This window comes from Papio anubis, chromosome 11, assembly GCF_008728515.1.
Source record: "Papio anubis isolate 15944 chromosome 11, Panubis1.0, whole genome shotgun sequence".
Lineage (NCBI taxonomy): Eukaryota > Metazoa > Chordata > Mammalia > Primates > Cercopithecidae > Papio > Papio anubis.
Window position 1 is genome coordinate 9517105 of NC_044986.1, and position 23693 is coordinate 9540797.

Sequence of the window (23693 nt, forward strand, 5' to 3'; positions counted from 1 at the left end):
ACCAACCTTCATTATTTTAATGAAGATTTAATTAATTATTAATTTCTTTATGGCAGTGACGGAACATTTCCATTACAAGGGCACAAAGGGGTCAGTGTGAAGATCCACTCCCTGGAAGCGTTTGGAGGGAGCAGCTGAATTATGTCCCAGTTCAACGTTAATAGTAATCCTATATGTTGGTATGGCATCTGGCAGTGTATAATTTCTTTGTTCTTATTAATAGCTCATATTTATGGAACAGTCACTATGTGCCAGGTACTGTGCTCAGACTACTTGCATTACCCCATTCAATCCCTGCTCACTATACAAGGAGGCAGAGTTGTTACCTTATCTTACAGCTGGGGCTCAGTAGACACACTGCTGTCACATGGGTTGCAGCTAGTAAGTGGAAGAACTAGAATTTCAGTTTGGTCTTTGATATGGTTTGGTTCTGTGTCCCCACCCAAATCTCATCTTGAATTGTAATCCCTACATGTAGGGGAGGGATGTGGTGGGAGGTGACTGGATCGGGGGGCAGTTTCCCCCATGCTGTTCTCATGATAGTGAGTTGTCATGAAATATGATGGTTTTATAAGTGACAGTTTCTCCTGCGCGCTCTCTCTCTCTCCTGCCGCCATGTAAGACGGCTTTGTTCCTCTTTGCCTTCCACCATGATTGTAAGTTTCTTGGGGCCTCACCAGCCATGCAGAACTGTCAGTCAATTAAATATCTTTCCTTTAAAAATTACCTAGTCTTGGGTAGGATCTTTATAGCAATGTGAGAATGGACTAATACAGCCTTCTTAATGTCAAAGCCTGGGGTATTAACCAGTATACTATAACATCTCTCAATTCATGCATTAATATATACTGTCCTTGTAGATAGCTTTATTATTTTCAAAAGGCTAGATAGCTTGCCAAGCTTATGTAGTTAGTAAACAACAAAGCTGGATTCAAGCTAAAATGGCTGACACTCATTTTTCTACTCATACTCTTATTGCATGTTTACTCTTATTGCACAACAGTAGTTTCAACATGTGTGTGTTTATATAGAAAAACAATGCCTCACAAGCTAATAACATCAAAATTTTAAAATGCTGAAAGAAAATAAACATCAATCTAGAATTCCCAGCAAAAATATCATTCAAAAATGATGAAATGAAGAAGCCATATTCAGACAACAAAAACTGAAAAAGTATACTGTCAGCATACTTGGTTTAAAAGAAATAGCAAAGGCACTCTTCAGGCAGAAAGAAAATGATCTCAGGTAGAAACGTGGAAATGCAAAATTAATGAAGAGTACCAGAAAGGGTAAATGAGTAGGTTTATAAACATTAACTGCACAAAACAATAGAAGGAATATTTTATAAAATTTAAAATACATATGGAATTGAAAATGAATTCCAAAATAATGCAAAAGCTGGAGGAGTAAATGGACTTGAAGTGTTGTGGAGTTCTAGCATTACCATGGATGTAGTAGAAATTATCATTTGAATAAGACTGTAGTAATCAAGGATGCATATTATAATCTTAAGAGAATTATGAAAAGAATATTGTGAGTATATAACTAATAAGTTAATAGAGAGAAACTAGAATAATCAAATCTGATTATTTTGTGATTTTTTTTCCATCTTAATATTGGCAGTGATCAATTTTGAATGATCAAAATTATTTGTATGGAACATTGCATCCAACAATTACAGAGCCAATATTCTTTTGAAGTCCACATAGAACATTTGCCAAAATTGACCATATACTGAGCCATAAATGAAACCTCAGGAGAAACCAAAGGGCTGACATAATTTAAAGTATGTTCTCTGTCCACAATGGAATTAAACTAGAAATCAATAATAAAAAAGTAACTGGAAAATATCTAGTACCTAGACATTAAACAATACACTTCTAAATAGTTCGTAATCAAAGAATAAATCACAATAAGAATTAACATTTTGAACTAAAGGACAAAGAATATATGACCTATCGAAATTAATGACATGAAACTAAAGAGTGCTCAGAGGGAACATCATAACCTGAAATGCTATATTAGAAAAGAAGAAAACCTGACGAGTGACCTCAAGAAGCTAAATAAAAAGAATTGTAAATCAAACTTAAAGAATGCACCAGGAAGGAAATAAGTCATTTTAAAAATTTATAATTTGTAATATTTGTAACTGATTTAATATTTTTGAATGTGGACATGATACAGAGCTGAAATCACTGTTACAACCTAAAGACAATACATACGAAAATGAAAACATCTTGATGTTTTTTAGAACTCTGAGACAATATGAAGAATGAAAGCATATGGATGTCCTCTTAGAAATCTGAGATGACAAGTATGTAAAATGAATGTGTCATAAGTCCTCTTGCAACATCCACGTAGAACTTGGAGATAATGAGTATGAAAAACGAATTCTTACACAGTCGACTAGCTGAATAAATGCCAGCAGCATCAAACATCCAGACTCTGTTGTTATGTGAAAAAGAATGAACTCATACTTGATTAAAATAAAAACAAACAAAAAAAGAAAAAAAGTAGAAAAAGTCCTACAGGAAGCATCTTACTCAGTGGTGAAATATAGAAATCTTCCCTTGGATGTCACGAATGAGATTGGGATGTCTGTTATTCACTTCTTTCAGCATTGGACTGAACATCTTAGCCAGTATAATAAGGCAAGAAGAAGAAATAGAGGACCTAATGACTGGAAATAAAGAATCAGAACTGTCATTGTAATATCATCATATTCATAAAAACATCCAAAGGAGCCCACAAACTATTAGACCTAATGAATAAATTAGCAGGGTAGCTGGGTACAAAGTCAACATACAAAAAGCATCTATGTGTCTACATATCAGCAATAAATGAGGAAGTAAAATTTAAAGTGATATCACGTAAAATCATTTAAAAAATCAGCTACCCAGGAATAAAGCTAGCAAAAGATAAATTAGAGAAGACCTAAATAAAGAGGATCATATACCATGTTTATAGATTGGAAGATTTAATATTGTAAAGAGGTCAATTCCCCCAAAATTGGTGTATGTATTCAACATTAACCCAATTAAAATCCAGAGGCTTTGTTTTAGAAATTGACAAGCTGAATTTAAAATGCATATAGGACTGCAAAGATCTAAGAATAGTGAAGGCAACTTTGAAAAGCAAAAACAAAGTGAGAAAACGTATTAATGTTATTAATATGCTAATATTAATTAACATTAGATAAGACAGATTTAGGATAGGATAAGAAATAGACCAACAGAACAGAATACAGCATCCAGAAATATATCTAGACATATACAGTCACATGATTTATAGCAAATTGCCACTCTGGTGCAATAGGAAAATAACCATATAAATGGTTCTAGGTCAGCTGGAAGCCCATATAGAAAACCATGTATCTTGGGCCGGGTGTGGTGGTTCATGCCTGTAAATCCCAACACTTTGGGAGGCTGAGGCAGGCAGATCATGAGGTCAGGACATCAAGACCATCCTGGCAAACATGGTGAAACCCACTCTCTACTAAAAACACAAAAAATTAGCTGGGCATGGTGGCACTCGCCTGTAGTCCCAACTACTCAGGAGGCTGAGGCAGGAGAATCGCTTGAACCCAGGAGGCAGAGGCTGCAGTGAGCCAAGATCGCACCACTGCACTCCAGCCTGAATGACAGAGAGAGACTCTGTCTCAAAAAAACAAACAAAAACAAAAGAAAACCATGTATCTTGACCCCTCACACTATACGATAATCGACTCCAAATGGATTGCAGATCTTAAATGTGAAAGGTAAAACAATAAAATTTTTTAGAAGAAAACATCAGTTAATATCTTTATCATCTTGGAGTAGGCAAAAATTTATTGAAAAGAACAAAAATACTGAAAGCCATAAAGAAAAAAATTGCTAAGATTGGATTATATTAAGAATTTTTTTTCATCAAAAGACACCATAGGCTGGGCGTGTTGGCACACACCTGTAATCCCAGCATTTTGGGAGGCCAAGGTGGGTAGATCACTTGAGCCCAGGAGTTTGAGACAAGCCTGGGCAACATGGCAAAACCCCATCTCTCCAAAAAAAAAAAAAAAAAACAAAGATTAGCTGCGTGTGGTGGTGCACGTCTGTAGTCCCAGCTACTTGAGAGACTCTGAAGTGGGTGGATTGCTTGAGCCTGGGAGGCTCCAGTCTGGATGACAGAGCAATACCCTGTCTCAAAAAAAAGAAAGAAAGAAAGAAAGAAAGAAAGAAAGAAAGAAAGAAAGAAAGAGAGAAAGAAAGAGAGACAAGAAAGAGAGATAAGAAAGAGAAGACAGACTGGGGGAGATATTTGCAATATATGTATATATTATTCAACTTATATCTAGAATGTATAAAGAGCTCTATAAATCAATGTGAGAAAGATAGACAACCTAATTGAAACAGGAGGAAAACTTGAGTAGGCACTTCTGAAAAGATGGTATTCAAATACCCAATGAACATACAAAATATTGAACTTCATTAGTCACCAAGCAAATTAAAATAAATCAACAATGAGATAAAAGGGTACATCCATCAAGAATGGCTAAAATAAAAAAGGAAGATACTATCGAGTGTCAATAAGAGCGTGGAACAACCAGACTCTTGTTTATTGCTGGTCTGAGTACAAATAGGTATAATTAATTTGGAAAATACTGCAGCTGAACATAGGTATATGAACATACATCTACCCTCTGACCCTATGACCTAGCAATTCCACTCCTAATTATACACCAAACAGAATTTTTATATAAATTCACTGAAAGATACATGCAAGAATGTTCACAGAAGCACTCTTCCTAATAATCTAAACTGGAAACTACTCAAATCCCCATTAGCAATAAAATGGATAAAAAAAATTATGGTGACTGTTCTCAGAGTAGAGTAGTAGAAAGCAGTGAGAATGAATAAAGCATAATTATAAGCAATGATAAGAATTGTCAAAGATGAAACTAGGCCTGAAACAAAATGAACAAAGTCTTCATAAACCTGTGACAAGAGGACCCATCTGTGATCACGCTTATTTCAGCAGTGATTCAAAGGTGGTAGAAAGGGGAGTTAGTTTTCTAAACAGGGAAAAAACAAGGACAGCCTCTGATTGGCACGCATTCTATTACGGTGGAATTTTTGGAAGCAGAGACTTTCTAACTGGTCTTCAGGTACTTTGACCACCCTTGGTGAACTTCAAGAGGGGTAGCTCCTTACTGCCCGGCAGAGGAAGTTCCACTCCTATCAAATGGCCTAAAAGCCCACCATGCCCTGGCCTCTGCGCCCCTGTCCCTTCCTCTGCTCTCCTGGGGCACCAGCATCCTTTCTGTCTTCCAAGTGCCATGGGCCCTCCTTTCTCCATCTGTGAGATGCTTATACCTCAGTGGGAGAGAATGACAGTATCAGGTAATTCCAGAAAGGAGTATGAAATTACAAACTGAATTAAACTATGAAAGAAAGCATACAAGAAAAGAAATTGGCTAGATCGAAGGGTTAGGACTAGCTTTTTTATTTGGTTTGGGGTCTGAATAATTTAAAGGCAGACAGAGGAGGAGAGAAGAGGAGGGGTTCAGACAGATGCAGCAGTATGTGCAAAGGCCCTGGGGCAAGAGAGAGTATAAACAGTATCAGGAATTGAAAGAAAGAACACAGAGAACACAAGGCAAGCAAGGGTCCAGTAGAGTGTGATGAGGATTTTGTTAATACTAAGATAGCACAATGCTTAATATGAGAATACTTAAAATAAAAGCTATTTTAAGCAGGGATGACATGATAATATTTCATTAGAAAAGTAAGCTCTTGCCTGCAACATAGGTGGGGGAGCAATTTAGATGCCAGGGGGCCTGAGAGAGTGAACTGGGGTGGTGGCAGGAGAGGTGGAGAGAGTTGGATACATTCTTAAAAATGTGGGAGTTAAAATTGACAGAAGTTGGTGATGGATTCAATATAGGGGAATATATCAGTCTGTTTTCATACTGCTATGGAGAAATATCCAAGACTAGGTAACTTATGAAGAAAAAGAGACTTAATGGACTCACAGTTCCACATGGCTGGGGAGGCCTCACAATCATGGTGGAAAGCAAAAGAGAAGCAGTCATGTCTTACATGGCTGCAGGCAAGAGAGCATGTGCAGGGAAACTGCCCTTTACAAAACCATCAGATCTTGTGAGACTTATTCACTCTCATGAGAATGAGATGGGAAGAACCTGTCCCCATGATTTAATTACCTCCCACCGGGTCCCTCCCACAACACTTGGGGATTATGGGAGCTACAATTCAATATGAAACTTGGGTGAGGACACAGGCAAACCATATCAGGGAGGAAGGGAAGGTGGGACACCCAGGCTAACACTGGGATTTTGGCCTCCCTGGGTGGATGGCAGTACCTTTCCTGGGGCAGGGCCTCTGGTGGACTGCTATGGTCATGGTGTAGAGCAGAAGGTGTGAATCAGTTCATTTAAAGCAAGTTGAATTTGAGATGTCGCAGGGACGTTAAGTGGAGGGGTCAACTAGGCAAGAAGATATGATGTAGCTTTGCAGTTCAGAAGATAGTTCTGAGCCACAGAAACAATTATAATTCAAACATAAGTAGGGGATTAGTATTCTTTTTTTTAAAATTGTTTTAGTTTGAGTTTGAGAAATTATGACTTGGCTTTCATTTCCTTTTTTTCCCCACCCTCTCATTTTCGTTGGAGAACTTCTTTTTCTTTTTCTCTCTACTCCCCGCTTATTGTCTTGTGCTTCTCTTGACCGAGGGGTTTCCTACATTCATCACCTCTGTCTTGGCAGGATACAGCTCCCGCCTCTGTTGTCTGTCTTGCTGTATCACCCTCGGGCCTTATCAGCTGAAAAACAGACAGCAAAGGGAATGGCAGCTACAAGTCATTTGGAAATTATTTGTATGTGGGAAACAGGTTGCTATTTTGGGTGTGGATAATTTTCCAGGGAAAAGGAAGGAGCTGTTACTGAGGTGCTTTTCTTGTTAAGGCAATGCCAGTGTATCTCCCTCCACAGCCCTGGGCTCACAGTGGTGGCTATCAGAGAAGGAATGTGATGTGTGATCTATTCTGGCTTCTAATAGGTATTCAGACAGAGCTGGTGGGGAGGAGAGAGGAGAAGAAGAGAAGGTGTGAGGTGAGGGTTTGTTTCCAAGCATGTATAAAAGCACCTAAGAATCATTTTCATGACAAGTCAGTCGGATGAACCAGCTTGCATAGAACCAGCTGTTCTTTTGAAATAAACTCTACTGGGCAGTATAAATTCAGATAGGAAACTCAAAACCTTATTTGGATAGATCTCAATCCTGAGGGCAAGCAGGCAAGTAGGAAAAAGATTCCAAATACTTTAATGGGCAGAATTTTCAAAACAAAAAACAAAAAATCTGGTAAATTGCTGCTTAGTTCCAGTATTTACAAAATTACAGGGGGGTGAGTACTCAGGAAGACTTTCCTATATTGTTCAACAACTAACATTATAAAAAACTGAGGCAGTGAGAAAAAAAGGCATAGGTCACTTTTCTTGCCAAGGCTATCAGGTTGACCTCCACTCTGGAAAGTCAAATTATGTCGATTTTACCCCCAGAAATTTCTGTGCAGTGGGGTGTGATGATGGGGGTACGGCTTTAGGTCCAGCCATCACTGGATTCTTCCTGGGGTGGGGATTTTCTGTGTGGCTGTGACAGCCAAGGAGAAACCCAGTATCTCTTAGACACTCAAGATTTTATTTTTGTGATGAGTAAAATCTCATTTGTTACATTCCCAAATCAGCTTCCCAACCAAAATTTTTAGACCAGTTTGCAATCTTTACTGAGATTATTTTTCTGTTAAGTTTCTTGGGTGTGATGTAGGTGTTCAATGCAAAAAGATAGATGCCCATTTGTATATCTTTATGTGTGTGATCAACAGTTAGTGATGACTGGGGCTAGGCCGTGTTCTAAGTGATTAAAGGGCATTAAACTAAGGCTTACGTTAATTCTTTAAGGTTGATGCTTTTATGATTCCCATATTATGGATGAATAAATAGCAGCATAGATTGGTCAGTTAGTTACCTGGCTGAGGTCACAGAGCTGTAAATGTCCTGGAACCAGGGTTTGACCCAGTGCTGTCTGCCTCTGGCACCTGCTCTCCTCACCTCTAAACCTCTTCATGGAAAAATAAACATTTTAAAGTGTATAGTCCTGATGATGTTTTATTTTCTCGTAGGAGTGACTGGGTGACATCGTATAAGGTCATGGTGAGCAATGACAGCCACACGTGGGTCACTGTTAAGAATGGATCTGGAGACATGGTGAGTCTCATCCTCCATCTAACCATGCCTTTGGTGCCTGGCTGGGTGGAGTTTTGCAAAGAGAGGCAATGTATGATCAATTCTTTGGAGATTTGTGGATTCTGTGTCAACTCAAACCTACCATGAGGGTCTGATGGACAGAGACCCCTTCCCATGCCCTGAAGCCCAGCAGCAAGTGACACACATTTATTTAGAGCTAATGTAAAATTCAGCCTTTATTTACTCCCATCAGGGAACTGCAGGGATACAGCCTCTTATGTAATTTGCAAGGTAGCCCTGGAAGTTGCATGCATGCTGGGGCCTCTTGCAGCTCTTCTTAATAGTTTCCTAACTTCATTTCGTGACCTTGGCCTTTCAGTTCCATGATTAGCTCCAGCTTAGTCCTGATCCTGTCACTCTCTTCCTCAGATTCTCAAGTGTGTATTCCTAGCATGGTATCCAATATCTTACACAGTCTGACTAGTCTGACTGTGGCCTCCTTTTTCAATCTTCTTTCTCATTCTTACCCCCTACACACAGTCCTGTGTCCTTGTACAAGTGAACCAGCTGCTCTTCTGCCGAGGAATCCAATATTTAGACTTCTGCACTCATTGTTCATTTTCTCTGGATACCCTCTCATCCCTACAGATCTAAATAGCTTTCCTTCAATGCCAATTCAAACAGCCCCTTTTCCCCAAAACTTTGCCTGGTCCTCTCCATCTTCTGAAGTCCCAAAGCTCTCTAGCTGTCCCTTTGCCATGACACCGATAGATTTTTCCTACAATATATAATTACCCGCTCCTCGCATACCAACTAGATGGAGGCTTCCTGCGGGCAGGGGCCTGGCCTGATTCATTTCTTCTTTTATCTTCAATGCCTAGCACGCATTAGGTTTTCCTCAATAAGGTCTTGTTGAATGAGTGAATTCTGACTCTTCATCTCTTGGTAATTAAGCACTAAAAGATTTTCCTTTTCTTCCTTGAGCATAAATAGATATTTGAAGGAAACAGTGAGAAGGAGATCCCTGTTCTCAACGAGCTGCCCGTCCCCATGGTGGCCCGCTACATCCGCATAAACCCAAGGTCCTGGTTTGATAATGGGAGCATCTGCATGAGAATGGAGATCCTGGGCTGCCCTCTGCCAGGTGAGTTCAACCTCCCCATCCCGTGCTTCCTGAAGGGTGGGAGTACTGATGGAAAACAGATGCCCAGCCAAGGCAAATAAAAATGAACTAAGCAGTCCAAGCACAGTAGCTCACGCCTGTAATCCCAGCATTTGGGGAGGCTAAGGAGGAAGGATCACTTGAGGCTGGAAGTTCAAGACCAGCCTGGGCCACAAAGGGAGACCCTGTCTCCACAAAAATAAAAATAAATAAATAATAAAATTTAAGAATTACCCAGGCATGGTGGAGTGAGCCTATATTCCCTACTACTTGGGAGGCTGAGGCAGGAGGATTGCTTGAGCCTAGGAGGTTGAGGCTGCAGTGAGCTGAAATCGCACCACTGCACTCCAGCCTGGGTGATGGAGTGAGACCCTGTCTCAAAAAAATAAAAAGATAAAAAGTAATAATACACTAAGCAATTGTTTTCTTGTGTAGAAAAAAATACATGTCTGTTGTAGAATATTTAGAAAACATAGGTGAACCAAAAAGAAAATAAATAAAAATTTCCCATAAGCCCACTGGGAAGCATAGTGAACAATGGGGCTACTGAAGTCCCTTGCCAAGTGCAGTTTTGCCTACTGTGATTTTAAGACGATACGTACCACTAAGAAGTGAGAAAAAAAATTATGTAGAAATTTGGGAGAACACATTTATTTGTCATTGGCAGATCCCATGACACTGGGTAGTGGCGGTGAGGTACGGAGGTGGTAGAAGTTCATTCCAAACCATTAACATAGTCTTTTTCTGATGGAGTAACTGCTCTTGGAAGCCTGTGTCTTTGAGTAAATGCTTATTCAGGTAGTATTCCACTTGCCTTATTTTCACATGATGATATTTGGGGGTAACCTCAGGGTGGCTTGAAGAAAGGGGGTTTTAATTCACATGTGCCACCTGCATCTTTGGTAATGTCTTTTCTGGACAGGCTGCTCTGTCCTGGCCTTTCAGGCATTCTAAGCTTGTGCCTGGATGAAGCCTGCAGGCCGCAGCCTCTTCATCCTGAACACACATCTCCAGGGAATGTGGCTGGCCCGAGATCACCCCCTACAGGGCGTCATCACCTCATGGGGCCTATAGGAACCTTCACATTCCTATTCACCTATAGTCCATCCACACAGGCAGGCCGTGGGGACATGGGGCACAGTCATCGCTCAACCCCCAAACTCTCCAGTGGGGCCTTCCCACCCCTGCCCAGTGTGAGGTGTGGGGCTGGCTACCTGTGGGACTCCTAGACCCTCCCAGCACTGCCCGGGGCAGGGTGCCAGCTCTCAGGCTATTTCTGTAGTAACCCCCTCTCCATGAACTTACATTTCCTGTATTTTCGAAGCATACTGAAGGTCATTTAATTGTTTTTCTCTCAATCCCATAGTATTCATGATCTTGCTAGCCAACCTCAGATTTTTACAATCCAAACCTCATATTGGTGAGAAAGACAGATCTTTCTACCTAACTGCTTACCCTCACACTGGTCATATATATATATATTTTGTTTTATATTTATGTGTACTTATTCAATTGTGCAACTTTTTTTTTTATGTCATCAAAACCATTAGAGACCATTGTCTTTGGGATGCTTCTCCTTTAGCCCACGGACAAAATGCCATGTTTTCAGTCTGCCTCAGACGGTCGGAAGTTCAGTTGTTTCTAATCACTGGATTCTGTAAACAACCCCACAGAGAACATTCTTAATTCTCTGTCCTTCTTTTGTGTGTGTCCACAATTATTTCCTGAAATTAGATTATGATGAGTAGGATTGCTGGTGTGAAGAATGTGCCCAGTTTCAAGGCAGATGCAGAGAGAATGTGGAAGGCCTGCCTGATCGTGGATGTGGGCCTCCTTCTGTGGTGGGCTGGTGCAGGAATTGCCTCAGGACCGGTCCTGGCATCCTGGACCTGCCAGGTTCTCCAGCACAGGGCGACTGTGGGCACAGGTATCTTCAGGGAGGCATTTATGGGCTCTGGCCCTCTTGATGCCAGCCCACGAGTCTTGCTCTCCTGTTCTGCTCAGCACAGCCTTGGCCTGCTTGCTGGAAAAAGTAACCTGCGGCTTTTCTCTGCGGGTAGAAATTCATCTGTTGTTGGCAAAGGGCAAAGGGCAGCCTGTAAGAGTCTCATTAAATAAATATTTCCCTGTGAAGTTATTCTTGGTGTGTGTGTGTTTGAAGATGGGCCCTGGAGGTCCTTTAAACCCTCACAAAGTCAGGGTTACACTGTGAAATCTGAATTCATGTATGGACTCAGAATGGTTCTGTTTTCCATCCCCCAAATATTAAGGACCATTTTTTTTCTAGAAGTTATTTAGCAGTTTGCTTAGAAGGGAGCGGCTGTTCATGCGTGCTGCCTGATGGGGTCATGTCCAAGGATGGGGCTGCTCAGGGGCGCAAAACGAGTCTTGCTCATCACCCTGGTGCTAGGGAGATTCCTTTGTAAAAGTTATTGAGGCCAGGGCCAGGGATTACCCAAGGTGACCTCGTGGTTGAAATGCAGCCTCTCCAAGTCTGCACTTCCCAGGCCTCTTTCTCATGAAACATTCATTTACCTTTGCTTCTGTGTCTCTTTGTTCTGTCCCTTTCTTCCCTCACCGTCTTCCTGTGAACTCTCCGGTGGGGGCGGATGAGGGTGCTGGTGCTTTTTAAGACTCTATGCATAATGTTTCCAGAAATTTTTGAGCTGAAAAGTGAATTACCATATACCATGGTCTATTAATAGAATTTTTAAAGCTCAAAAGTAAAAGAAAATGGAGAGTTGTTGTTGAATGGGTAAAGACTGTCAGTTTTGCAAGATGAAAACATTCTGGAGATGGCTGGTGGTTTCACAGCAAGGTGTATGTACTCATCACTACTGCACTATACACTGGAAAAATGGTCAAGATGGTAACATTTATGTTATGTGTAGTTTTCCACAATTAAAAATAATTTGGCAGGGCACGGTGGCTCACGACTGTAATCCCAGCACTTTGCAAGGCTGAGGCAGGTGGATCATTTGAGGTCAGCAATTCAAAACCAGCCTGACCAACATGATGAAACCTCATCTCTACTAAAAATACAAAAATTATCCCAGCGTGGTGGTGGGCGCCTGTAATCCCAGCTACTTGGGAGGCTGAGGCACAAGAATCACCTGAGCCCGGGAGGCAAGGTCACAGTGAGCCTAGATCACACCACTGCACTCCAGCCTGGGTGACAGAGTGAGACCCTATCTCAAATACACACACATACACACACACACACACAGAGTCTTAAATAAATAAATAAAAATAATTTGATTGCTATTAATAAAAAACAGTAAAAGAAAGTCCTCTTTTCTAAGGTTGAATGGACTAGTCCATTTTGCACTGAATATCTATGCTTATCAGAACCTGGGGAGAATTCTGAAGATAAAGTTTTAACAATAAAAAAATGCGAGTTAAGAACTGTGCCAGCTGACTGGCCAGATGGTCACGGCCTTGATGGTTTTCAGAGCTTTTGCTATTGCAAACAACACTGCATTACACACTGCCTGGCTCTTGAAAGGACCAGGTGAGCTTTGCAAATGATTACCCCACTAGGCTACAGAGTTAGTACCCAGCATTGTAGGAAATGACCTTCAAGATAGGGAGGTGGCTGTGCTTGAGCCCCTGGAAATGCCCAATAGCTTCTATTATGAATGTGTGAGGCTTTGGTGTCTTTGGGGGAAGTTGTCACTCATTCTACCTCGTCTTCCTGGCCACCAGGTCTGAGCAACTGTCCTCCCTCTGCACAGCACTGAGGTGTCCAGGGTTCTTGGGTATAACTCAGAGAACCTAGTGACAGGCACAGAGATCTGTGGACAGGAGCCACTCCCTCAAGCACAGAGGAGCTGCCGAAAGGCAGTGCCTTGAAGTCAGTCCTCCAAGTTGGCCAGGAGCAGGTGACACGCTGCATTCTTCCTCCTAATATGTACATCTTCCCAGCCCATGTTCACTAGTTCATAATTATTGAAAAGCTATTTTAATTGTAAGGCCACCACCTGTCTTGCTGAGCTATGATGTTTCAGCCAGTCATCCCACCCACCATCAAGATGAACAAATTGGAGAAAGGATGGGCTGTTGCTCTGTTGGGTCACTATGGGTGCAAGACTTTGTACATAAATTGATTTGCTTTGCTCCCTTCCATTTTTGCTTGCTAAGTCTGAATACCCTCTTGTGCCAAGGAGTTGATCATTCATTTGGGCCCCAGGCCTGGGCTCTTGAAAAGATAGGAATTAGAGGGCATGAAGCAGCCGTTGGCTTCCTCATTCTAGGCCTCCTTTTGCTGAGGGTGATGTCATCAGCGTCTTTTTGATGGGCATTGACGAGCTTCTTGGAGTTGCTGAGTACCAGATGAGCCCTTCTGGTTGCCGGGGCCTTAAAAAGGAAATGAGTTCACACTGCTTTCAAGGGAAGCCTGGTGGACAGAAGGGTCATGAGCTTTGGCTCAGCTCGGACCTGGGTGCAAATTCCACTTCTATTCCTCTGCAACTGTGGTCTCAGGTAGCCTGTGCAAATGTTCTATGGTTTACTTTCCTATGGAGTGGAGGGAATACCTTCACTGTAGGGGTGTGGCTGAGTCCTTCAACTTCTCTGGTCATGCTTTCATAAAACATTCAAATAAAATAACACAAATATTCCTCATAGTCCTATGGGAAATCCCAAATCTCCTCCTTCCCTAGGGATTCTGGGGACTCTGGGTTGGCTACCCACCTGTCTTCTACTGCTTGCGGGTCCCAGCTCTGCTCTGGGTTCCCTTGGGTCTTTCCTGCCAGTGGCTCTGGGTTCTAGAACAGTAGTCTCCACTGATGCCAATTTGCATGCATGAGTATTGCAGAAGGTCTGGGGATAACAAAAGGGCAGCCCAGGCAATCAGCATTTCCCTTCCTGAGTTTTCTTGTCATCCCAGCAAGGGGAACCAATCTGTTGCTCACTGCCTTCCTCCCCGGTCTAGCCCGCTGCCCTGCCGCACTGGCGTCAGAACTGTGCTCTCCCTGGGGAGATCTTTCTTATCTGTCTCTGCTTCTCATTTCCCATCTCTGTCTCTGCTGTCCCCTGGCTTCCTTCCCTGGGGCTTCTGGGCTGGGGTGGTGGGCGGAATGTCTGGGGTTTTTTTTTGATAGAGACCTTCTTCCATCCTGGCTAGCTGGCGCCTTGCCTTTCAAAACCATGAGTTCCGTGAGAAGAACTCTGCTACTCCCCTAGGAAGCAGAAGAGGCTGCTCTTGTTTTGACTGTAAGTTTCCAGCAGCCCCTCCATTCCTGATCCGGGACTCTGTGAAGACTAAATGACTGTGTCTGTAGAGTACCAGTGCATGGTTAGTGCTCAACATGCTTTATTTTTCCCAATTTCCCCTTCTTCCTCCTTGCCCTGCCCGAGATTTGGCTATTTTGTTCTGTGGCTGCCTCATTTCTGAGGTCACCAGATCCCATAGGTGGTGAGTGGATGTGGGAAGATACTTCCTCCCCATTAACCCTGTCCTGGTTTTGTTTTCTGTGCTCTCTGTGACTCGCTAATGGTGCTAAATCGTTACTTTCCCAACAACAAGAATGCCAAGGCCTCTCCCTGTGCAAAGTACTCTGGGATTTGAGTTTGAAATAACAGGTCACATGGGGAGCCACAGATTTCTCTCCTGGCCTGTCTCAAACTCTGGGCCTGGGTTCAGCTGTGCAGCAAGAAGCCCACTGCTCACTGTACAGAAGCAGCTCAGTTCGGAAGGATGGCCTCTCGCAGTGGGCATTTGTTCAGGGCTCGCCATGACTTACTGCACCAGGCTGAATAGTGTCCCCAGAATTCATGTCCCCCTCAGAACCTCCAATGTGATCTTATTTAGCAACAGGGTCCTTGCAGATATAATCAGTCAAGAGGAGGTCCCCCTAGAACCTTGTATGTGATCTTATTTAGAAACAGGGTCTTTACAAATGTTATCAATCAAGAGATCATACTGGATGAGGGTAGGCCCTTAATCCAATGACTGGTGTCCTTAAGAAGAGAAAACAGACATACAGAGGCACACAGGGAGAATGCCACGTGACATCAGAGGTGGAGATCGGAGTGATGTGGCTATAAGCCAAGGGTTGCAGACAGCCAACGGACATTGGAAGACGCAGGGAAGGATCCTCCCCTAGAGCTTTTAGAGAGACCACGGCCCTGCTGATGCCTTGAAGCTGTATCCTTCAGAACCGTGAGAGAGTCCATTTCTGCTGTTCCCAGGCTGGAGTGCAGGGGCACGATCTTGGCTCACTGCAGCCCCTGCCTCCTAGGTTCAAGCGATTCTTCTGCCTCAACCTTTCTGAGTAGCTGGGATTACAGGCATGCACCACCACACCTGGCTAATTTTGTAGTTTTTGTAGTAGAGACGGGGTTTCTCCATGTTGGTCAGGCTGGTCTCGAACTCCCAACCTCAGATGATTTACCGCCTCTGCCTCCCAAAGTGCTGGGATTACAGGCATGAGCCACCATGCCCAGCCCCCATTTCTGCTGTTTTAAGCCACCTGGAATGTGGTGTGCTTTGTTATGGCAGCCCCAGGAAACCAATACTGAGACTCAAAGATGGCACACTCTCGTGACTGTCCTCACCCCTGATGATGTGGCTTTAATTTTAACCCCCGCCCCCCGACCTTCCATTCTCTATTCTGCCATGGTAATAGGGTGATAGCATCGCAGCTTCAGGTGGGCCCCAGTTAGAGACCTCATGTGCCCTAGAATGTGCATCTTCTTCATAACTGGCCTTTCCCAAATAACTTGACTAGAATGTCCACCCATCCATTTATTCATTTACTCACTCACTCATTCATATATTAAATATGTATGGGGTGCCTGCTGAGGCAGATGCTTGGGAATCTGAGATAAGATAGATACACTTGCTTCCCCCGTCTCTCCTGGCACGATGTGGGAGACCTGCCTGTACCTGTGAGACGCCTTTATTCCTGGTGAATCCTTCCCAGGAAGGGAAGTGGGATCGGCCCTTGCTGGCTGCAGCCTGTCCTCCCAGCAGCAGAAGGCAGCTTCCCCTTACTGTTAAATATAGTAAACTCCAAGTTTCTCTTCAAAGAACCAGTATGTCAGTATGTTCAACTCTCTTATTCTTTGTTCTCCATTTTAAAGTTTAACTTCCTGGTTCTCTTTGCCCCCTCACCCCTAGTTTCAGTAAACAACCTTTTCCACCAGTTCTAATCAGTAGTTCACATCTGTTCCCCTGGTCACCTGCTCCGTTCTGAGTCACCCCTGGTCACCTGCTCTGACCTGAATTATCCTGAGTCACCTGTTTTGTAACCACCTTTCTCACCAAACTACTCACCACGCCACTCTGGCTCGCACCCCTGCTCTCTTTAAAAAAGACAGTTGGAATCAGCTTAGACTGTGCGATCCAACCCTAGCCAATAGGGGAGCAGCACAGCAGCAGGGGCTACCTGCATCAGGAATAAGAACCCTTTCCCCTCCCTCGTTCAGGCTGCTCTCACCATTGCTCCATCCGCACATTGCACCCCTCCACAGAAGTAAAATTGCCTTGCTGGGAAGATTCTTTGAGTGCTGGTTCTTCTTTTCGGCACCGAGGAACAAGCATTTGTCTCTAACATTACCAAGTTTAAATAAATGTGAGATTTCTCTTCGTGGTCCAGCTGCCCAATGTTGATGATCTTGGGAAACTGTTAAAACAGCCACACTCTTGAAAACTGTCTTTCCCGACAGCTTCCCTGCCAGTCAAGCTGCAAATTGGCCCGGGGCTGTCGGCACAGCAGCATCTGCCAAAGAACCAGAGGGTTTCCTGGACTTCCTCTCCTACAGTGGAGAAGCCGTGTGATGGGGACATAGGAAACAGGGTGGAAGTGAGTAAATAAGCACAGAGGATGTGCTGCCCCCTCTGAGGGGCCCTGTGGGGCGACAGGTTTGATGCTCTTGCTGACAGTGATGACCCAGGATCAGGTGAGGCTGTGCCTGGGGGTCTGCGGCTCCTGGATCTCTCTTGGCCTTGCTCTATAGGAATTACTTTGTCATCAGAGGAGTCAGTGGGGTCTGGACAAAGGTGACTGCATCAGACAGCCAGCTCTTTGTGGGAGGGGGAGGGGTTTCATGCTCAGCTCGCATGTGGAGCCAGGCCATCTGTGTTCAGGGGTTTGCTGAGCGTGTTGGGGCTCAGGGAGGTCACAAGGCCACCGTGGCAGCTGTTCCTTGGGTGGGAGGCTGGTGTTGTGCCAGGTAAAGAAAAATCGCCTGTGACCTAGCACCTCTGGTGTCCTCAGTCCTCAGAGAGCACTTAGGGGGCCAGGGATCCTTTTTTTTTTTTTAAATCAAGATGAAATTCATATAATATACACTAAGGCTTTTAAAGGGTACGCTTTGGTGATATTTAGTGTATTCATAATGTTGTGCAAGCCCCAGGTCTCTCTAATTTCAAAACTTTGTCCTCACCCCCTAAAACCTCCCTGAACCTGAAACTGAACAGCAGGTTCACTGCTCTCACCGCATGCAGAGTCCAATTAACAAGAGTGAGTTCTGGTATAAAGAAAGTGGTTTATTCTGAAGCCAGTTTAGGGGAAGAGGCGTCTTGTCTTTAAATGTGCCACTTCACTTTCGGAGCACAAAGTGGGCACTTTTAAAAGGCAGGGGAGGGAACAAGCAATGGTGAAGGGTCCATGCTAGCTCTGATGCCTTCCCTACTGGTTGGTCGGGCTGGTGACTGCCGGCACCTTCATGGGCAGGCAACCTCCTGGTGCCTTCTCTACTGGTTGGTCGGGCTGGTGACTGCTGGCACCTTTATGGGCAGGCAACCTCCTGGAGGGGGAAAGTTTCATATCGGGCTTGCTTTGCTTTGTAAATCCACTTGTAACTCCCCAGACTTGTTTTGGAGCAGATAATTAAAAGAACTTGCCCTGTAGGGAGAGGCTGGTGAAGGGGGAGGTAAAAGGCTGTATCTGCATTGCTTTTTCTTTTCTTTCTTTCTTTTCTTTTTTTTTTTTTTTTGAGATGGAGTCTTGCTCTATCGCCCAGGCTGGAGTGCAGTGGCACGATCTCAGCTCACTGCAACTTCTGCCTCTGGGGTTCAAGTGATTCTCCTGCCTCAGCCTCCTGAGTAGCTAGGATCACAGGTGTGTGCCACCACTCCCAGCTAATTTTTGTATTTTTAGTGGAGACCGGGGTTTCACCATGTTGGCCAGGCTGGTCTTGAACTCCTTACCTCAGGTGATCCACCCACCTCAGCCTCCCAGAGTGCTAGGATTACAGGCATGAGCCACCACTCTTGGCCAGTATTTGCATTTCTAAAGCGCTAAGTAGGAAGTGGGGAACTGGAGGAATAAGAAAAGAAGAGAGAGAGAAAAATAATTAAACCATCTCTTAGAAAAATGGGGGCTACAAATCCAGAGTAATCACTCCCCAGTCCTCTCTGCCATCCCCGGGTAACCTGGAATTTGCTGTCCCTGTGGGTCTGCCAGTCTGGATGGAGCATTCACAGGTATCCTGAGCCCAGGCTTCTAGGTTGCAGGTGAGCTGCTTTCCCAAAAAAGGAACCTCTTTTCCCCAGCCAAGCACCTACTCATTTCAGTCAAGGTCCCAACCAGAAAGCAGCAAACAGCAAGCACAGTAGCCCAAGAATCTTGGTCCCTTTGAAGTCCCAGTAATGGGACTTGATCTGGGATTCTTACTGTTCTTTTAAGAATAGTCCCATGTACAAATCACCTGAGGTCAGGAGTCCAAGACCAGCCTGGCCAACATGGCGAAACCCCACCTCTACGAAAAATACAAAAATTAGCTGGGCATGGTGGCGGGTGCCTGTAATCCCAGTACTCAGGAGGTTGCAGTGAGCCGAGATTGCGCCACTGCACTCCAGCCTGGGTGACAAGAGCAAAACTCCATCTCAAAAAAAAGAAAGAAAGAAAGAAAACTCATGTAGTGAGCAGGTGCTTGGTTTGGGGCTCAGGAGCCCTGAGCTGTGGCTGGCGCGGGTGCTGGTACTAGCAGAGGGTGAGATGGGTTCTGATGCTGCCAGGCCCACCTGGGGCCTCCTTCCACCTTTCCTAGATCTCCTCTTCCAATTGTGTCCCTTTTCCATCTCTGTCTGCACTGTCATCTGGTCCCCAACATGGCTCACAGCCCAGCTGCATGGGGAACTGGCTGTAGCCACCTCAGAGCCCAGGCCTCCTACCACTGACACTCAAGCCTTAGCCAGCCTCCTCTTCCTTCCTCCTCCTCTGAGGGATTGTGGCCTGAGTCTCAAACTACCACGGTGTTTTGAGCCAACTGAGGGTGTGCCTGGGAGAAACACAAGTCACAGAAGCATCTGTGGCTGTGTTTTTCAAAGAGGTTCTCAGGAGATTTAGTATTTATACATTTTCCTTACAAGAAGGGGGGCAGGTTGGCACTGAGGCAAATGATGACATCCTTGGGAGACTTCAGTGCCCAGTAAATCTACATTTGACATAAGATAGGTGAACATTTGAAGAAAAAGGGAATAGAGGAGGCAACATCTCAGGGAGGGGTGAAGGATCTTGTCTTTTTTTGGTGCTTGGGAAGATAAGCTGTGCTTGGGAAGGACCTTGTCTTTTGAGAGGACTGGTTTCTGTTTAGCCCATAGGGTAGAAAGCCTAATGACTGGCAGTGAGGAATGGGGTATAATGAGGTGTGTCCCATCTCCATCCGTTGTAGCTGTGAACTCAGCATCCAAGGTTTCTCTGGGATTCTCTTGGCCAAGAAGTGGTCCATTCAGTCAGTTGGGGGCTTACAATTTTATTTTTATTTCTCACTTCTGAACAACCTGTGGATGTGCATAGGGTCCTGGGAATGTCCAATTGTTTGCTGTCAGGTATGGGGTCAGAGATTGAGCTGCCTGATGCCACAGAGCTTAGGCCTCGTGTTTCAGGGAAGGCAGCGGGAAGCAGGGTCTCTGTCTCTTGTTCTCTCTCACACATGTGCTTTCTGAAACAGAAGATGAAGAGGAATGCAGCCTTTGCCACACGTCCGTCTCTGTCTGCGGATGTGTGTACTCCTTCCATGAGCCTTGAGTGAGCCCCTCATGGTTGGGGGCCTTGTATCTTTCATGCTTATTTCCCCAGCATCTCACACAGTGCTGGGCATGTAGCAGTGTTCAGTGAACAATAGGATGAAGTCAGTAAAAGCTTTTTGCTTCAAGATTAAAGCTACACCTGCATAAATCAATGGGCATTGGCCAAATGTAGGTCATATCTAGCCTAAGATGGGATCATGAGATTGCTTTCTCATATACCGTGGTCATTAAGACAGCAAAATAACAGGCCAATCAATTAATAATTAAATTTTTAACTAGAAAACATCTATAGGCATGCATCTGCCGAGTCAGAGCTGTGATCCTTAAAAAGCTAAAGTGATTTAAGCCACGTAATTAAGTTGTCACAGGAAAGGAGATACCAAGCCAAAGTTGCTTGAGCTGGTTGGAGGGGGTGACCAACCGACCCAGGCTGCCAGGGACTGAGGGGTTCCAACGACATGATGCTTCCTGTTTAAAACCAGGACAGTCCTGGGAAAAACCGGGACAAGTTGGTTGCTTTGTTGTTAGGCCACATGTCAGGGTCCCACGTGCTACAGGTTGGGGAAGCGACAGATGAAATAGAGTGTGTTCAGAGGAGGGAACTGGGGCAGTGAGAGCCATGGAAATCATCGTGAGGGCTGTGCAGGGAATAGGGATGTTTAGACAGGAACAGAGACAACTCAGGGGAAAATAGGCTACATTTCCTCCAAATCTGTAGGATCATCATGTTACTGATGGAGGGTGTCCAGGTTCTTGGTGTCTTGAATAAAGAATTGGACAAAATACATAAAGCAAGGAAAGAATGAAGCAACAAAAGCAGAGATATATTGAAAATGAAAATGAAAGTACGCACCACAGGGTGGGGGCTGGCCTGAGCGTGGGGGCTCAAGAGCCCCATTACAGAATTTTCTAGAGGTTTCCACTGGTCACTTCGTGTACACCCTATGTAAATGAAGAGGATGAAGTAAAGTTACAGAGTCATTTACTTGGTGTATGCCCTCTGTAAATGGAAAGGATATTTCCTGTCATAGCTGAAGTGTTTCCAATTGATTTAGTTCTAGGAAGTCAGCATGAATCGGCCTTATGTTTTCTTCTTCCAGGCCCTATTCTCCTGCCTCCATCGTACATGAAAGGGAGAGGCTTAGTCATCCTAGCTGAAGAGGAATGAATTAAGATCAGCAGGTAGAATTCAGCTTGATAAAGGAGGACCTTCCTAGCAATTAGGGCTGAAAATAGCGCAAGAGGCTGCTTCGTGAGCGAGTGAGCTCTTAGTCTCCGGAGGGCTCCCATGAATTTACATCAGGGATATCTGAGAATAGATTATTGAAAGGAGGTGAAAGGTAGTCCAGGTGATCGAAGGATTTATTTTATGACCATGTCTGAGGAGTAAGAAATGACTGAGATGAGGGTGACCAGAAGGCCCTACAGGGCAGCGGACATTTGTGCTGGTCTCAGAGGAATCAACAGAAAACCACAGGAGGACTCGGGGGTGAGGAGGCAGAGATGTTTAGGGCAGGTAGTAGCTTCCTAGGGCTGGTATAACCAGGTGCCCCAAACTGGTGGCTTAGAATAACTTATCCTGCCACAGTTCTGGAGGCCAGAAGCCGAGAGCGAAGTGTTGACAGGGCTGGTTCCTTCTGGGGCTGTCAGGGAAAGTCTGCTCCAGGCCTCTCTCAGAGCTGTAGGTGGTTTGATGTCAGCCTTTGACATCCCTCGGCTTCTAAGTGCATCACCACAGCCTCTGCCTTCACTCACCTGGCGTTCCCCCCGTGTGTGTCCGTATTCAAATCTCCCTATCAGATGAGGAGTCACCTAATGACTTTACTTGAACTCAAAAGCCTTAGTAAAAACCCCATCTCCAAGCAAGGTCACACTCTCAAGCACTGGGGGTGAGGACTCCAACATAGCTTTTCTTTGGTTGGGGGAGCACAATTCAGCCCATAATAGGGCAGGATTAGTAGACCAATTTGGACAGAGCAGAATGCTTGAGTAGTTTAATAAGGGAAGTAAGGTTGGAAAGAGCATTTCAGGCTCCACTCCTGGAGTCTGTCCATCCCTGTAACTAAGGTGTTGCAGACGAATCAGCTGGTTTTCCATACACAGGAGGTATAGAAGTAACCACAGGAAGGGATCAAAGCTCCCTCTGTGAGGATAAAGCCCCCATAGACTGGATCAGCCTGAATTTCTGTTTCAAAGGTCAGAAGTCCTACTCAACTTAGGTTAAGAAAAATGTAAAGAAATTCGGGCTCACATAAGCGAAAATTCCAGGGGCAGGTCTGACTTTGGCTTCAGGCAAGAATAGATCTAACATTTCAGGGCCTTCGTGTGGAGGTCGGGGCTCCCCCTGTCACTAACTTGCAGACTGGCAGGTTGGCCACAAACACCTCCCACTCACATCCTACCCTCCGAGGGCTCCAGCAGAAGAGACTGTGCTCCTGCAAGCTCTGTGAGAAAACTCATCTGATTGGTCTGGCTTGGGTCCTGGGATCATCTCTGAGCCAGTGCCCAGCTGAAGGAAGGAAGTGTGTTCCTGAGTCGCAGGCTCACACTTGCATATCTGAAGCACCTGGAATAGATTCCCCACATGAGTGTTACCGGAAAAGGGTCCCAATTCAGACCCCAAGAGAGGGTCCCTGGGCCTCACGCAAGAAAGAATTCGAGATGAATCCATAGAGTAAAGTGAAAGCAAGTTTATTAAGAAAGTAAAGAAAGAAAGAATGGCTACTTCATAGGCAGAACAGCGGCATGGGCCACTCAGCTGCTTCTATTTATTGTTACTTCTTGATTACACGCTAAACAAGGGATGGGTTATTAATGAGTTTTCTGGGAAAGAGGGAGCAATTCCTGGAACTGAGGGTCCATCCATTTTTAGACCATATAGGGTAACTTCCTGATCTTGCCATAGCATCTGTAAACTGTCATGGAGCTGGTGGGAGTGCCTTTAGCATGCTAATACATTATAATTAGCGTATAATGAGCACTGAGGACCACCAGAGGTCACTCTTGTTGCCATCTTGGTTTTGATGGGTTTTCCTGACTTCTTTACTGCAACCGGTTTTATATAAGCGGGGTCTTTATGACCTGTTCCTTGTGCCAGCCTCCTATCTCGTCCTGTGACTTAGAATGCCTAACTTACTGGGAATGCAGCCCAGCAGGTCTCAGCCTCATTTTCCGCAGCTCCTATTCAAGATGGAGTCGCTCTGGTTCAAACAACTCTGACAGGAGGAAGGGCTTCTCTTGTCCACAGAAGGAAGCGGGCGATAGCTGGCTTAGATGACTCACTGGCTCTGTCTATCGACTCTGGGCTCGATCCTCA

General features: G+C 44.5%; 1 protein-coding gene across 2 annotated transcripts in view; it reads left to right on the forward strand.

Annotated features, from left to right (window-relative positions):
* CPXM2 (carboxypeptidase X, M14 family member 2) overlaps positions 1-23693 on the forward strand; it is a 146261-nt gene that overhangs the window by 85001 nt on the left and 37567 nt on the right. For both annotated transcript variants that reach the window (XM_003904374.5, XM_009215569.4), the window contains 2 exons: positions 8171-8255; positions 9228-9378. In XM_003904374.5, coding sequence (XP_003904423.3) covers positions 8171-8255; positions 9228-9378 — 236 coding nt within the window. The remainder of the gene's footprint in view (positions 1-8170; positions 8256-9227; positions 9379-23693) is intronic.